This window comes from Narcine bancroftii, chromosome 1 (genome assembly GCF_036971445.1).
Source record: "Narcine bancroftii isolate sNarBan1 chromosome 1, sNarBan1.hap1, whole genome shotgun sequence".
Taxonomy (NCBI): Eukaryota; Metazoa; Chordata; class Chondrichthyes; order Torpediniformes; family Narcinidae; genus Narcine; species Narcine bancroftii.
In genome coordinates this window covers 87,232,796-87,247,885 of record NC_091469.1, presented here as the reverse complement: position 1 = coordinate 87,247,885, position 15,090 = coordinate 87,232,796, and the positions used below count along the sequence as shown (strand labels likewise).

Below are 15,090 nucleotides of genomic sequence, written 5' to 3'. Positions count from 1 at the left end.
ACACAATCTCAAGCAACCAAAAAACACACTTATCTGCCAATCCCTATAGGTGCCAGATACTGGGTGTTTTACTGCATCTCCGTGAATCGCCAAGAAATAGACCAAGATCAGTGGAATCGTAATGAGAGATGGTTGGAATGGATCCAGTGGGCAGAAGGATCTGTTTCTCTGCTATGTGTCATGGAGGAAGAGAAGACTCCTCTTAGGGACTGGCAAATAAAGAATTGAAATAAAAACACAATGTTGGAGAAACTCAGCAGGTGAAACAGTGTACTTTAGCAAAGATAAAGATACATAACCAATGTTTCAGGCTTGAGCCCTTCAGCAAGTTATGAACAAAATGTAGGCAGGTGTCTGAATAAAATGGTGGAAGGAAGGGAAGGAGCACAAGCCCACAGGCAAGAGGTCATAGGTAGAAAAGGGAGGGAGGGCATGGCACCAAATGAGGGGAGGTGGGATGGCTTTGTGAATGGAGAGGGAAAGAGGTGGAGAGCTGTAGGAATGAAGACAGAGGGATGGGGATGAGAGGGAGGACAGAGAGTAAGCTAGCAGAAACAGAAGAAGTCAATGTTAATGCCATCCAATTAGAGAGTGCCCAGACAAAATATTAGGTGTTTCTTCTCCAATTTACGGATGATGTTGGTTTGGCAGTGCATGAGGCCATGGACAGACAAGTCAGCATAGGAATGGGGCGCAGAAATGAAATGGCCTGCCACTGTCATTGAAGTGGACAGAGCGAAGATACTCAGTGAAACAATCTCCCAGCCTGCGTCCAGTCTCTCTTATATAGAGAAGGCTACAATGGGAGTACCAGATGCAGTGGATGACTCCCGCAGATTCACAAGCGAAGTGTTGCTTCACTTGAATGGTTCAGTTTGGGGCCCCAAGGGAGGAGGTATAGGTACATATGAGGAACTTACTACAGAGGAAGCTGCCAAGGAGGCGATTAGTGGGAAGGGATAAGTGCATGAGTGAATCATGGAGGGAGCGGTCCCTACGGAAGGCAGAGAGAGAGAAGGACAGGGCAAGATGTGTCTGGTGGTGAGATTATGTTGTAGGTGACAGAAGTTATAGAGGAGTGAGTGGCGGAAGGATACAAATTTCAGGAAAGTCATAATGGCTTGAGAGACATCCTCTGAAAGTACATTGAAAAGGAGTGTGACAAACAGGAAAGTAGAGAAACATGCAGACACTGTGATTGAAGTAAAAACACAAGAATGCTGGAGGAACTCAGCAGGTCTTGCACCATCCACAGGAGGTAAAAGTACCTTGAAGAAGGGCCCAGGCCGCAAATAGTTAAATATCTTTACATCCTATGGACAATGTGAGGCCTGCTGAGTTCCTCCAGCACTTTTGTGTTTTTACAAACAAGAAACTAGGTCAGAGGAGAAAGGCTAAAGGTTATTCCTTCAGATCCTGTTTCCTCACTAAAGGTTAATTGATGTTTTACTGATCTAAAAATTGTTACATCTGTGAGCTCTAATCTTGTGCAATTCTTTCAGCCTTTGAAGAACAGATTGAAGGATTAATTTGAAAAGATATGTGTTGATTTGGAATAACTGATGCACCAAATTACAGAGAAGCTTGAAAGCAAGATTTATTTTTAATTTTAATATCAGAAGACAATGTTATTGTTTAAGTTGCATGGCCATAAATCAAATGTCAAGTTAAGATTTTTGACTGAAATGCATGGAACAAAGCTGTAAAGTTCTGACATTGTTAGTGGATCAACAGTTGTGTTGTTTACCACTGATTTAATTTGGACAGTTGTCTGTCGAGCTAACTTTATGGCTGAGATTAAATTATTTGATGATATTAATCTGTAAAAAGTCTCCATGGGAAAAAGAGGTGGCATGGATAGTTTTGTGCAGGTTTCCTCCCACCTTCCGAAAATGGGTTTGTAGCTGGATTTAGGTATTGGGTAGCATGTGCTCATGGGATGGAAGGGCCGGTTACCATGCTGTATGTCTAAATATGTATGTCAAACTTACATTTTAAAAAATTAAATTTATATCTGAAATTCATATGTTGATGACCATATAATAAATGGCAAAGAGGTTGAGATGTTGGCAAAGAATTTTATGATTTGGTTCAAAGTCAGTTTGTTATTTTCACATGTGAACAAAGGTGAAATAATGGAGGATATGATATGTTATTCCAAGTAGTTGAAGTTGTTTATAAAACTTTATTCCCCTTTCAACTGGAGTGTTGTATTCTGCTTTGATTCCAAATGTTGAAAAGATGGAACTTCATTGGAGGAACACACAAAATAATGAAGATATATTCTCCATCCTGCAAAGCTGTGGTATAATCATTTAATTGGCAAGAGAACATGGAAATTCAGGAGATTTCTTCTGTTGACCAATGGACTTGAGGAATGAAATTTAAATGTCAAAGAGTTAATTAATAGTGGGAAACAGGAACTTTTTTTATGTTTGGAAAGATAGAATATGGAAGAGAACAGTACATTTTTTTAGAAATATCATAGATAAATCGTGAACAGAAAAAGATGCATCTTCCAAAATGGCATATCATATTTTGAAGAGTCTGTTGGATGATGTGATAATCTTCTGGTAAGAATATTAGTATGTTTTGCAGTATAAAACTCCTCCTTTAGTATTCACAGTCTTTTTGCTAGTATGCTTCTGGGATGCAGTGAATGCAATGCAGTGTGCATTCAACTCTGAGAGCTATGTGCACACTGCTCCAATGGGCCACAGATGTGCTCCACTCTGTAAATCAAGAGCCATTTAGAAACACTTGTCTAAGCAAACACTCTGAATGACATGAGGGAATCTTTCAGGATAAGTCGGTATTTATCTATGAAAAAATATTTAAGCCAACTATTTTTGTTGCTTTGTTTTGAAGATTGACAATCTACGCCAACAATTTTGAATACTCACTGTAACTAATTGCAAGGTTCTGGAAAAGTACAATCAAATTTTTCATTTCACTTTTCACCCTGCCAAAGCAATTGACCACAATCCATGAACAGTTGAAATTGGCACAGTTGCATGAATAATATGTGATCTCTGGTTTCCAAAGCACCTCAAAATTGAATCTTATTACAGACCATGTCACTCAAAACTCCATGTCTAAAATGAGCAGTCTTGGGTCAACAGGAAGATAATAGCCATTGTCCAGTTGTCCTGTCACTTTTATAGATCCTAATTCTAGCATCTAAAATTAGGAACACAAATGAATCAGAAACAACAAGATTTTCTCACTAGTTTGTGCATTGTTAAGGTGCACTGCAAATGAAACCAAATGCTACATCTTCCTTATTAATGGCATAATGTTGTAGATTTTGGAATTTGGAACTTATAACTGAATATTCAAGAAATAGAGGTCAGTCAGCATCCCTGGAGAAAGAATCAGTCTTAACAAATCAGGTGGCTTAGCCTTGGTCTGCTGCCTAGTGTCACTGTCTTCACATGCACAAATATTTCCAAGAGATATTAGGTCTAATGAGGTTCGCTACATCTAAGGTCCAACAGTGGCTTGGCATGGAGTGGCATGGTGTGGAAACTGATCCTACAGAGTGTGGCCCCCAGGGAGTCTCTGATGGACATTGACCAAAAGCCAAGTGAAGAACAAAACTTCCTTTCACCAAAGCTAGTAATTAATTGACAAGCTTTTAAATATCTGTTGGTGAGATATTTTTAAAGTCTATATTACAATGGAGGAAAATATTTCAAATAACAATGGACCAAAAAATTATAGAAACATTTTAAAGTAATGCAAAATAATGCACCTTCCCTTTTGCTTCTGAATTCATTCATCCAGAATTCCATTTGAATTAATAGGATTTTGGACACTGCTGAACCCTGGGTTTGTTTGTGAAAGAACAATTTGATGGCCCAATGTTTTGGATCAATGACCTATGATCAATATCGCAAGCTGTTCCCTTTACAAATGAACCTTACTAATATCTGGTTAGAAAGCTTCAAGGGAAGTACCTGTGAAATTTGCATGAGTGATGGATGTGTGATTAAACACTCATCTTTTGGTTTAAAAGTGTCTGGGGTAAATTCAGCAGGTAAAATACTTTTTTTCCTGTGTGTGTGCTCAGAGACTTGCTGACATGATACTAGCTTACTTTTCACGCCAAGTCCTACTCTCTACTCCTCCTGTGTTCCAATGTGTGCAGCCAGGGTGAGGATGCAGTCCTTGGTCAGGTCTTGGATATGGCAGTAAGGATGTTTGTTCAAGGAGCTCTGCATGCTGATGAGCGATGACAACATTATACTGGCCTTGCGTTTATGTGAATGCCACTGCTTTAAGTAGTGGGGATTATACAAGAGTGTTCAGAGAAAGAACAACTTCCGTTTTTATATCCACAGCATTTTTCATGTGCAATTATCTGCAGTGAAACCCCTGGAATCCAGTTCTTATGAGGATTGGAAGATGTTGAATAAGTTAATTTTCCATTTGCTTGAGATTGTGTGTCGAGTGGATTAGTGAACAGTTCACTGGGGGTGGTGGGGGGGGGGAGTGTTCGTATAAATGTTTGTATTTTTTTACCTATTTATTTTCCACTATTTCTTGAGGTTGCTAGTTGCTTGAATTCTAGAATACAGGGATTTAACTGTACTTTAGAATATGGAAGCTAAAAGTGTAAGTGCAGCTCCTTTTTAATATTCAGTAAGATCCATAAACTCTTTGTTTGTTGAGAGGAAACACTATTTTTCTTCGAATAGTGATGTGATAGAGCCAAATTATAATTCCATCAAAGAGGTAGAGTAGGGTGTTGCTTTAATTTGCCTACAGGAAGTGAGGTGCAATTCTTTTTCCCTTTGCTCATTCTTTGCTTTATAAATGACCAGTCACTGTTTGCAGAAGTGAAAATTGGCACAGAGTTGTGAAGCTGGTGTGGCATCAATGTACAGAGCTTAAATTGTTCAATGTGTTTTGTTGCTGGAAAAAATCTGGGTAACTTCAGTGATGGGTGTGAATTGCAAAACCAAGTAATTTCATATCTTGTTCATGACAATAAATTCTGAGTCTGAACTCTTGCTTAAATTACAGTTGACTCTTGGTTTACAGCTTAGAAATGGATGGATAACCAACAGGATACCTGGATAATCCATGCAAAACCATGGAATTGGCATCTTTACTACTGAAATATCATCATCCATGATTAGCTGGACACACGCACGCACACACATACATGCACTAACATTTGTGTAATGCAGATCCCTCTCTCAAAGACAATTCATCAGTCTAATTGATGAATAATACACACACACACACACACACACACACACACACACACACACACACACACACACACACACACACACACACTTCTGTCTGTTTCACTCTCATCCTCGACATCTAAGGGAAATTTCCTTTCTGTGCTCAGTGTGTCAGTGTGGTATAATCATAAAAGCATTTTGATACATTGAGCAAAAGTTTTTCTTCTCCATTACTGGACCCATAACACTGAAGCCCACTTGGGCTAATACTGCAAATACAGGTAATACACTATGGGGATTGGTAGATGCCAGATCAGTGAACATGTCGGTTGCTTGAGATTGTGTGTTGCATAATTGGAAAATTAACCATTAAGGGGTGTTAATTTTAAACTCTCATATTTTTACCTATTTTTTTTCCATGATTTTGTTTTTACCAGTTCCTCTAATTTGGCAGAAAAAGATAAAAAGTTTTTTTTTAAAAACGACTACAGTTGAAGGTTGGTGGTTTTCAGAGATATTTGGGTGTCCTTGATTATGAAATACTGAAAATTAAGATAGAGGTATGGAGCAAAGAGGAAGACAATTGGTATGTTTGCCATCATTTGAATTCAAGAAGAGAGACATTTTTTCTCCATCTGCTTCAATGAAACTGTATCTGGAATATCGTCTGATAACTGGCCATCCCACCAAAGGCAGGACATCCTTACAATGGCGAGCATTGAGCATAGGGTCACGGTGCTTGTTGAGGTAAACGCATGAAAGGTAGTTCACTTGGTTGGGTCTGTTATATTGTGATTGGCACCTGCTGGCTGGACATGCCTCCTGAGACCAATCTTACACATTACCCCTCTGCATCCTTCCTCGTCTTCCTGCCATGATCAGTCGATGAGGTTGGTTATTGCTCTAGTCTATAGTCCATAAAAGCTTATCAGTTTCACAACTTTAGTCTTTTGTGGTAATTGATGGTGCATCATTGGGGTTTCAAGAGCCAGAGGTCGTGAAAATAAAGAGATGTGCAATCAGGACATAAATGTGAAGGGATGCCGTGACCTGGTTGGTTGTAAATATTGAGAATTTTCTGTCATGACTCTGCTGTCTAATACTGGGATCAATGGATTCAAGGAAATGCTGAGAGATGATAGAGTTAGTGAAAGAGAGGAGTACTGAAAACAGCCATGATTTTATTTAATGACACAATCACTGTGAAGAGCTATTTAGCCTTTCTTTCTTTGGCTTGGCTTCGCGGACGAAGATTTATGGAGCCTACTCCTGCTTTTATTCACAAAGCACTTTGATACACACTTCAGATTCTGTGAAGTTGAATTCATTATGCTTCTCACCTGAAGTAACCATCGTTTCATTTTCCCCAAATTCTTTCTGGATTGAAATGATTTGAATTGTTAATCATGGAAAGGAGAATTATCAAAGTGAATAAAAGATACAAGAGGAACAATAAGAACTGCATATATTCAAAGGTCAGGCAACAAGATATAGTCAAGTCTGCTGAACGCTTTCAGGATGTTCTTTTAATTTCAGGTTGCTACCATCCATGTTTTGATGTTGCATAGGTAATTAAATATCTCTATCGTGGAATGTATCGAGTTGAGATGGCATCGAGACTTGGCTGTGGTGCTTCCTATATCATAACTGGCTTATTCTAGGGTAGGATTGTAAACCATTAATTGATCAGGCATTCACTGAGTCAAGGAATAGTCTCTGCACATTTAGCCCCTATTGATCCTTTTTCCACCGGAAAGAATCTTTGCAGACCTTTCTGACTGATTTAATTGAGGTTTCTTCAAAGTTGCTGCATACATGTTGAAAGCAGATCCCTTGTTTTATTCTGGTTTCAAATAAGGGATTAATTTCCAAACACATTCCTCAAGCAGTAGACCCTTCCACAATTTATCTTTTGCCCTTTCCCCAAGGTTGATTGGTACCAGTGAAACACAAAAGTCTGCTGACACAGTGATTGGAATAAAAGCACAGAAGTGCTGGAGAAACTCATCAGGTCTCGCAGCATCTATAGGAGGTAAAGATCTATAATCAATGCTTTAGACCTGAGCCTTTCTTCAATGAATCATGAATGCTGTGAGACCTGGTGAGCTCCTCCAGCACTTCTGTGCTTTTATTGGTACCATTCTCAGGTCTAACCAAGAAATCTGATCCTCTTGCTTCATCGTAGCTGGCATTATATTGAGGGTTGCTCAGATGAGGCACATCCAGACCTGAACAGTTCTGCTGTCTTTGGACAAAAGCAGAAAGTTTGCTCAAGTGCTTTGAAGATCCTGTTCTATAGACTTCCAGAGCAAGAACAGGATTAATGACTCTGATGACATTCGTGATATTACAAAGAACATGGCAACATTGTGTTGAAATGATGCAAAACCCACCTTCTATGGTGTGCATGTAGATGCCTCAAGCTTTGTGGATTCCAGCCAGGCTGAATTAAAGTGTAATAGAAATGTACAGTGCAGAAATGGGCACAGGTCATTAATGCCAGCCATGAGGCGCATATACGTTAATCCCATTTCCCTGCATTAGGTCTATATCCCTCCATATCTTTCCAGTCAAAGTATTGTCTAAATGCCTTTTAAACATTGCAAGTGTAGCTGCCTCCACCACCTCTTCCGGCAACTTATTCCAAAATCACACAGTCCCGTGTGGAAAATCTTATTCCATCAACTATTTGTAAACTTATCTGCTCTGCAAAAAAAATCTCTCTCTCTCTCTCTCTCTCTCTCTCTCTATAGTAAACTTTTATAAGATCACTCTTCAGCCTCCTATGTAAGTGCAGGAATACACCCAGTCTATCCAATCTCTCCCTCTGAATACAGCCTTCCATCCATTCCAGGCCACATCCTGATGAATCTCTTCTGCCACCTGTCCATTTCCAATGCAATCCTCTTGCAGCACAATGACCAGAAGATTGCATATTACTCCAACTGCAGTTTAACTAATGTTCTGAACAACTGGAGCACGATGTTCCAACTCAATGTCTTGACTTGAAAGCAATCATATCAATTTTTTTTTAACTTATAGGCATTGCCACTTTCAGGATACTGCTGAAAATGTAATTGGGATTAAAGCTTTTCTTTCGTTTTACAAAACTATTTAATTTGTCAATGAGTTTGTTGATGTGCATGAGGAGTGGTCAGTGACCAAAGGTCAATGCCGGTTTTCCTCGAATCAAATTGAAGCATTGTTCTTTGCCCCTATCTAATTTCTCGAGAGTGTGGCTGAAAATCTGGTCTCATATTTCAAGTTCAGAGTTAATCTGCTGTCGACACGTGACCCCATTTAGATAAAGGAGGACAGCTCCTGCAAAGAATCTCCTGCTCTGTATGCAAGTTGAGTTTCACCTGATTATATCTTGCGCATCCATTCTTTCTGCCGTGTGGGAATTCCAAAATATCTGTCAGTTTGGAAGTCATTAAACTAATATGTTGAAGAATATCTTCTAAGAGGTGAACATGGGTGGGGAAAGCATCGGTGTGTGGGAGCAAATAGAGCTCTAAATCCAGAGCAGAAAATTTTATGATGCCTATGTTCCACATATTTATGAAACATTTATCTCATGGGAGCCAGATAAAGTATTGTGGGAGCTGGGTTGTTTTTCCCCCTAAGTTTCGATAGATCTTTGCGATTGCTTAAAGGCTCTTTGGGAACGCACAGATTTGCCCTAATTGTGCACCGTCAGTTTCTTACCTGTATCCAATAAAATTTAATCAGGACACATGGCCACACTGTGAAATCTAACCAATGGTGACTCCTTTTGTCTGTATGGGGCACAACGCACAAGAACACTGCAGTTCAAACATGGGCGAAAATAACTTTTACGAAGCAATGGTGAAGGATTCTAACCTTTTTAGTTATGACAGTTGAAGCACAGCAGTCCCCTCCATCATAACTGCAGTACGCTCTGTTGTTATTTCCATCGCAATAGCTGTCCCCCACGAACGGCTGCTATGGCAATAAAAACAAGAGGAATTAAAATTGGTCGCGATGGCAAAGAAGTAGCTCCCGTCCTTCAGAACTCTGCATTTACGAAAGTGTGGGATGACGTGGCGGGCAAGTTAACCCCGGGTCAGGTCACTGAGACGTCCGCTTGCACTTCCCCCAGTGAGCTGTGAAGTTTAATGCAAAGCGCGGGATCTGCCCTTTCACTGTTTCTGACTAGTTCAAACTGAAGCCATTAATTTGGGTGTATCCTTGTGCCTGAGGTAAATTTTAATTGGTAGCATTCAATACAATGAATCTATTATCTTATTCTTTATTTGTCCAGAAGCTTCCTGATATGCAGTTTGCACTTCTCACACTGGATTTTATTTTTAAAGTTTAAAAACATCGATTTCAAATGATATTTGTTGGATGTTAAATCACAGACAAGTCATTTTATCAAGTATATTGTCATCTGCATTTAACTGCAGTCTAAATATCAAGGTGAATATTGGAGAAATTTGAATGTAGAAACTGATGTGCATTTAGATCACAGCCAACTTTGATTGGAATGAAGGACATTTGCAGTGGGTTTCACTCTGCTCTCTCAAAAGGGGGATGTTGAATGGGGATTGCTTCCCTTGTCAGTTGCACAACTTATCATCCCCCCACCCTCAAAAAGAAACTCTATCAAAAAAATCAGCTTCCCCTCTGACGTTTCAGAGTCCTCTTTTGGCTGCCTATTGCGCTTATTCCAATTTATTCACATCGCCTCCAAAGCTTCATTTAGTGCCATCTCTTGCTTTATAATCAATAAACTACCATTGGAATTCGTCCAATCTTGGACCTCCCTGACATCCTATTGCCCAAATTGCTGAGCCTTCCTTCAGCCACCCAGTTTGTTGATCTGAACTTGCTTCCCAAACTCTCCACCTCTCACCTCTCAAGGTACAGCTTAAACATAGTCTGTTTGACAGAGGTTTGTTTTTTAATCACCTGTTCTGATGTTGGCTCAGAGTGAACTATTATTTGTCTGGTTCTGGGAAGCAACTTGTGATCTTCAGTCATGTAGTCATTAGTAGAAAAAAATTATTCCAGCAAACAGCAAGAAAGAATCCTTTTCCATGGTCATGATGTGTGGTGCATCTCTTATCTTAATTGGGTGTTGTCCTTTCTGCCTTTGTATTAGATTCTTGCTGAACTCCCAGCAGCTAAGACTATATCTAGATGAAGGATGATACATTTTTTTAAAGGCCCAGGGAGTTGGGGCACAAGGTGTTTTGGCAATTGGCTAAATTAGCTTAGTAACTTCGAGCAGAAAGCAGTGATGGAGGGTTTTAAACAAGAAAGTCTGCATATGCTGGGGTCAATTGCCTGCAATGGTTGCTTTTTCCTTCCCATGAATGCTGCGTGAGTAATCTGCTTTGTTTCTGTGATAACACAACCACCACACTGGCTGCACTCCTACCAGCCTACTGCAGGGGACAAACATTGTACCTACAGGTAGGCAAGCTGGGAGGCTGGCCCCACCTGCCTGCTGTCAACCTCCGGCCCGTATAAAAACGTGAGCCGTCCTTTTTGGGAGCAGAGTCAGGCATAAACAGTGCTCACAGTTTCCCCAGCCTGTTTGTGTCCGGCTGAGATGGAGGGCTGTTTTCCTGAATGCAAATGGTGGGATCAATGCTAGAACCTTTGATGACTTGGATGAAGATGTCTGTGATATGAGAAATATGGTGCAGACAACACAAAGATTGGTGGAGTTGGAGGCAGTGACAGTGTTTGCCATAGGATTCAGAGGGGCATAGATCAGCTGAAAAGTTGGGTGGAGTGATGCCAGATGGATGTTAAACACTGCAGAAGTGTGACCTTTTGGGAGGTCTAAGACTGGTAGGATAAACACAGTAAAAGGCAGGGATCTTGAAAACATTAAAGGATGAGGTGCCAGTTCAGAGCCCCTGAAAATAGCGATGCAGGAAGATTTACCTGAGAAAACCATGTTAAACAGAAGGGATTCACCAGGTCAGGCAGCATCCATAGGTACAAATGATCCATATTTCTGGTAAGGACCCTTTGTCAAGATTAAGGAGGTAAGGGGATGCAGCAAGCTTTAAAAGTAGAGGGGGGGGGAGGAGAGCTTGGGAATTAATGGGATACAGCACAAATGAAGGTGGAAGAGATTAAGTTGGCAGATGAGTTGTTTCGATTGCCTTTCATCATTGAGAAGTATATTGAGTAATAGCAGCTAGGACATCATGTTGCAACTTGGTTCAATCGTGCTTGGGTATATTGCACGTAGTTGCAGTCACTGCGTTAAAGAAAGGATGTGGTTGTGTTAGAGAATGAACCAGAGATTTACCAAGATGTTGCATGAAATGAAAGGTTTAGTTACACCAAGGGATCTGGTAGGGTGATTTTTTTTCAATGCAGCGCAGAATGCGAGGGTGGGGAGGGAAATCTTTAGAAACGTTTATAAAATACTGTGGGCCATTGATAGGGTAGGTAATTTTGTTGACATAGCCACACAGAAAAGCTGCTGCATTTGAGAAGAGAATAACTCGACATTTCTTTGACAGTGCAGGCCATTGCCCATTGATATAAAACCAGAGAATGAAACACAAAAGTCTGCAGATGATGTGATATAGTAAGAACAGACTGAAATGCTAGAGAAACTCAACTGGTCTCACAGGGTCCACAGGACGTAAAGATATATTGCCAACTTTTCAGGCCTGAGTCCTCCTTCAAGGTATGCTATCTTAAACCAAAACATTATTTCTTGTGGGTCCCCTACTCTCCTATTCATTGCTTATCCTGCTCATGACTCCCCACTGTGATAGGGGCCCCCATGATTCATCTTCTGGGTCTTGCCTTCCTCCTGTAACGTGAGAAAGTTCAATTTTTTTTTGTTTTGAGAATTGTACTTCAGGATTCCATAACCAGAAGAAGTGAAGATGTGGTGAGAAAGTGAAGAATGCATCATATATTTTTTTTTCAACCAACATATTAATATTATTAAGTGTAAGTTTGGAATGTGGTTATTCTGAATAAAATTTAATTTTCTTCCATGTAAACCAAATGCAGTTCCTCAGCTTCTGTGAGAGAAGAAAAATAAACAGCTGAAATACTCTTTTAATGTTGCTCCTGTGTCACTGAAGGTTCATTCAATCCTTATTTATGGCTGTTCTCAAGGAAAACTGCTCATGTGCTGGGAGATAGAATCCAGAAGCTTTTCAGACCTACATTTAGCATGTTGGTGGGGTATGTGTGAGAACAGAAGCTGACAGCTGAAATCCAGAAGCCATGCAGTTAAAAGATGTCACCCTCAATTCCCTAACTTTTCCTCTTATCTACTTAAAGAACGCGAAAGATCTTGCCTCCATAACCCACCCAGGTAGAGCTTCACTTCTCTCTCAATGAAGATGTTCCACAGCACCTCATTTTAAAGACGGTCCCTTTATCTTGTGACCATGCCCCAGGGTTTCTGCCACTTGTGGAAATGTCTTGTCCTCTTCCTTTTCATGTCCCAGAGGGTGCTATATGTTTCAATAAGCTTTTCTATCATTCTTTCAAACTCTAAAGCATATAGAATTTTTTTACCCATCTGATGAGGCAAAAAATTGTTGTTTTATCATATTATTCCCAGCAATTTAATTCCTTTTTTTACTTAATTTGTTGACATGATTTCTCCATGTTTTCGTTCAACTGAACCTCTCAACTAAGATTGGTTGATTTATTAATTTACATATGTTCTCCTCTGAACCATGCTTGGGTCTTAATTTTCAGGTTTCATTCCAACATTTTTTTTTCCATTTTCTTCTCTTTTCAAAGGTAGTAAGTGCAATTGGCTGAGGATTACTTTTTTATATACCATGATGAAACGTTCAGTTTATTTGGGCAGAGTTCAGACCTGGTAGTGTTGCTGAATCTGAATGCAGTTCCCATTTTAGTCACCTGAGCGCATTACCTGGAGTGACAACCAACCTTCTGTTGTTTTGCAAAAGATTGACACCATCAGTGATACTGCCTCTTGCATAATCTTCTGTTCCTATTCTAGTACTTGTAACATTTATCAGTGAAAGTACTAGTACGGCCAGAATTTGGCATCTTGTGTCATTGGCTGCTCCTGCATCACTTGAGGAATCCTGCAGGGGTCTCCATGGATCTCATCCATATATCCCACTGTACAGGAAATACTAAAGGTCTCATCGTACCTGAGCACATGCTCTTCTCCCTCATCCCAAAGGGGAGAAGTCTCAAGGGTGTGAAGGCATGCAACAACAAGCTTAAAGGCAGCTTATTTGCTACAGCCATCATGCTCTAAATGAACCCCACGACAGAGCTCTCATGCTGCCCTTGCTTGGTACTATTTGACTTTTCGTTTTGCTCACTGTAAATCTGTACTCTGCAAATTGTGCTCTTCCACTTTGTATATCTGCAAGAGCTAACCTGTTGGACTGCTAGTCGAAGAACCATTTTCTCTGTACGAGGTATAATGTGACAAGTAAGCAATATGGATGAACTTCTGCTAACTTCCAGCATTCAGGCTGACAAAATTGTCGGCTGGATGAAAAGTTAATTGACCAAATAAAATGACTGGGAAATGTTAACTGCCAGGTAAAAGATAATTAAAGCTTTTTATTCTAATTTCACTTAATTGTTTAACAGATTTTAAATTTGTTTTCAAGTATACACATAAATGTATCTATAATGTATGTGTGAAATTCACTGCCCGTTGAAGCAGTGTAGGCTACCTCAATATTTAAGTCAAGGTTGGATAGACTTTTACATTGCAAAGGGGATTAAGAGATATGTAGAAGAGGCAATTAGGTGGAGATGAGCATATCATCAGATCAGACATTATCTCAATGAATGGCAGAGGAGGCTCGATGGGCTGGATAGCCTTGTCCTGCTCTTATTTATTTAGCTCTTATGAATCAACTGCATACTCAACCATAGGTATCCCAATCCAAACCTTGAGGTCCTAATCTTTTCAAAACCCCTTCTCTATCCTCTTTTGCTGTTCTCCCATTATTGATTAGAAGTTCTGATTTCCCCACAGACCCTGCCTATCCCATAATCTACAAACTCGGTATTAGTGAAGCAAGTTCAGGAATGGGATTATGCGTATTTACATATGCAAGGCTAACTCCAATCCCAAGGTGCCTTGGTGTAAAAGAATATTGTAAAAGTCCTAAAATCCAGACTGGTCAAGGATTGGGTCAGTCTAAATTTTTGTATTTTCATACATCTGTGGTGCTTACGCAATGCACCCATGAACGCACACACGCAAAAACCAAGTGTTTTGGAGAAGTCTCGATTTTCTGCTGGTCCAGGTTTCAGGCGAAGGTTTCGAGAAGTCCGGATTCTCGGGTAATCTGGATTTCTGGCTTCTAGATTTTTGGACTTTTATTGTACCACCATTAAGGAGCTTTGAAATTATATCCTCAGAGAGAAAATTACAGTAATACTGCTCAAACCCAGCAGGACGGAACATACCCCTGTCTATTTTAATATGTATTAGATGTATCTATGAAGGACTAATTCAATACTCAGTTAAGTTCAAATGTATTTTCAGGACCAAACTATAATTGTCATGAACACCCAGGGGCTTAAAGGAAGGATTCACGCTAGCTTTCTTCTGCTGTTGGTTATTGAATATGGAGCATAGAAATCTATGGCACAGTGCAGGCCCTTCTGTCCACAATGCTGTGCTGATCTAATAACCTGCTAGGAACTTGGTATAAACTGCTGGTATTGATGTGAGGTTTAGGGTAACGATTTCCCCCACCCATTCTATCGAAAAAAACAATCAGAGTTTTGGTTGGGAATTGGATGTTAATGTTTACTAGAATTGTAGTAATGGCTTTTAAACTGTGCCTCAGATGAGGCAGGAAGTAATGGAGTGGAGGGAGAATGTAAATTTTAAAAGGTGTTGAATTTTTCCCATTTCATTCCA

At 39.9% G+C, this 15,090-nt stretch overlaps 1 protein-coding gene across 4 annotated transcripts in view; it reads right to left on the bottom strand.

Annotated features, from left to right (window-relative positions):
• The window catches only part of pappaa (pregnancy-associated plasma protein A, pappalysin 1a), a 374,601-nt gene that overhangs the window by 63,944 nt on the left and 295,567 nt on the right, over nt 1-15,090 (bottom strand). For 3 of the 4 annotated variants that reach the window (XM_069932344.1, XM_069932360.1, XM_069932370.1), the window contains exon 21: nt 9,063-9,164. In XM_069932344.1, the coding sequence (XP_069788445.1) occupies nt 9,063-9,164 (102 nt within the window). The remainder of the gene's footprint in view (nt 1-9,062; nt 9,165-15,090) is intronic. The other variant, XM_069932351.1, reaches the window with a different exon arrangement.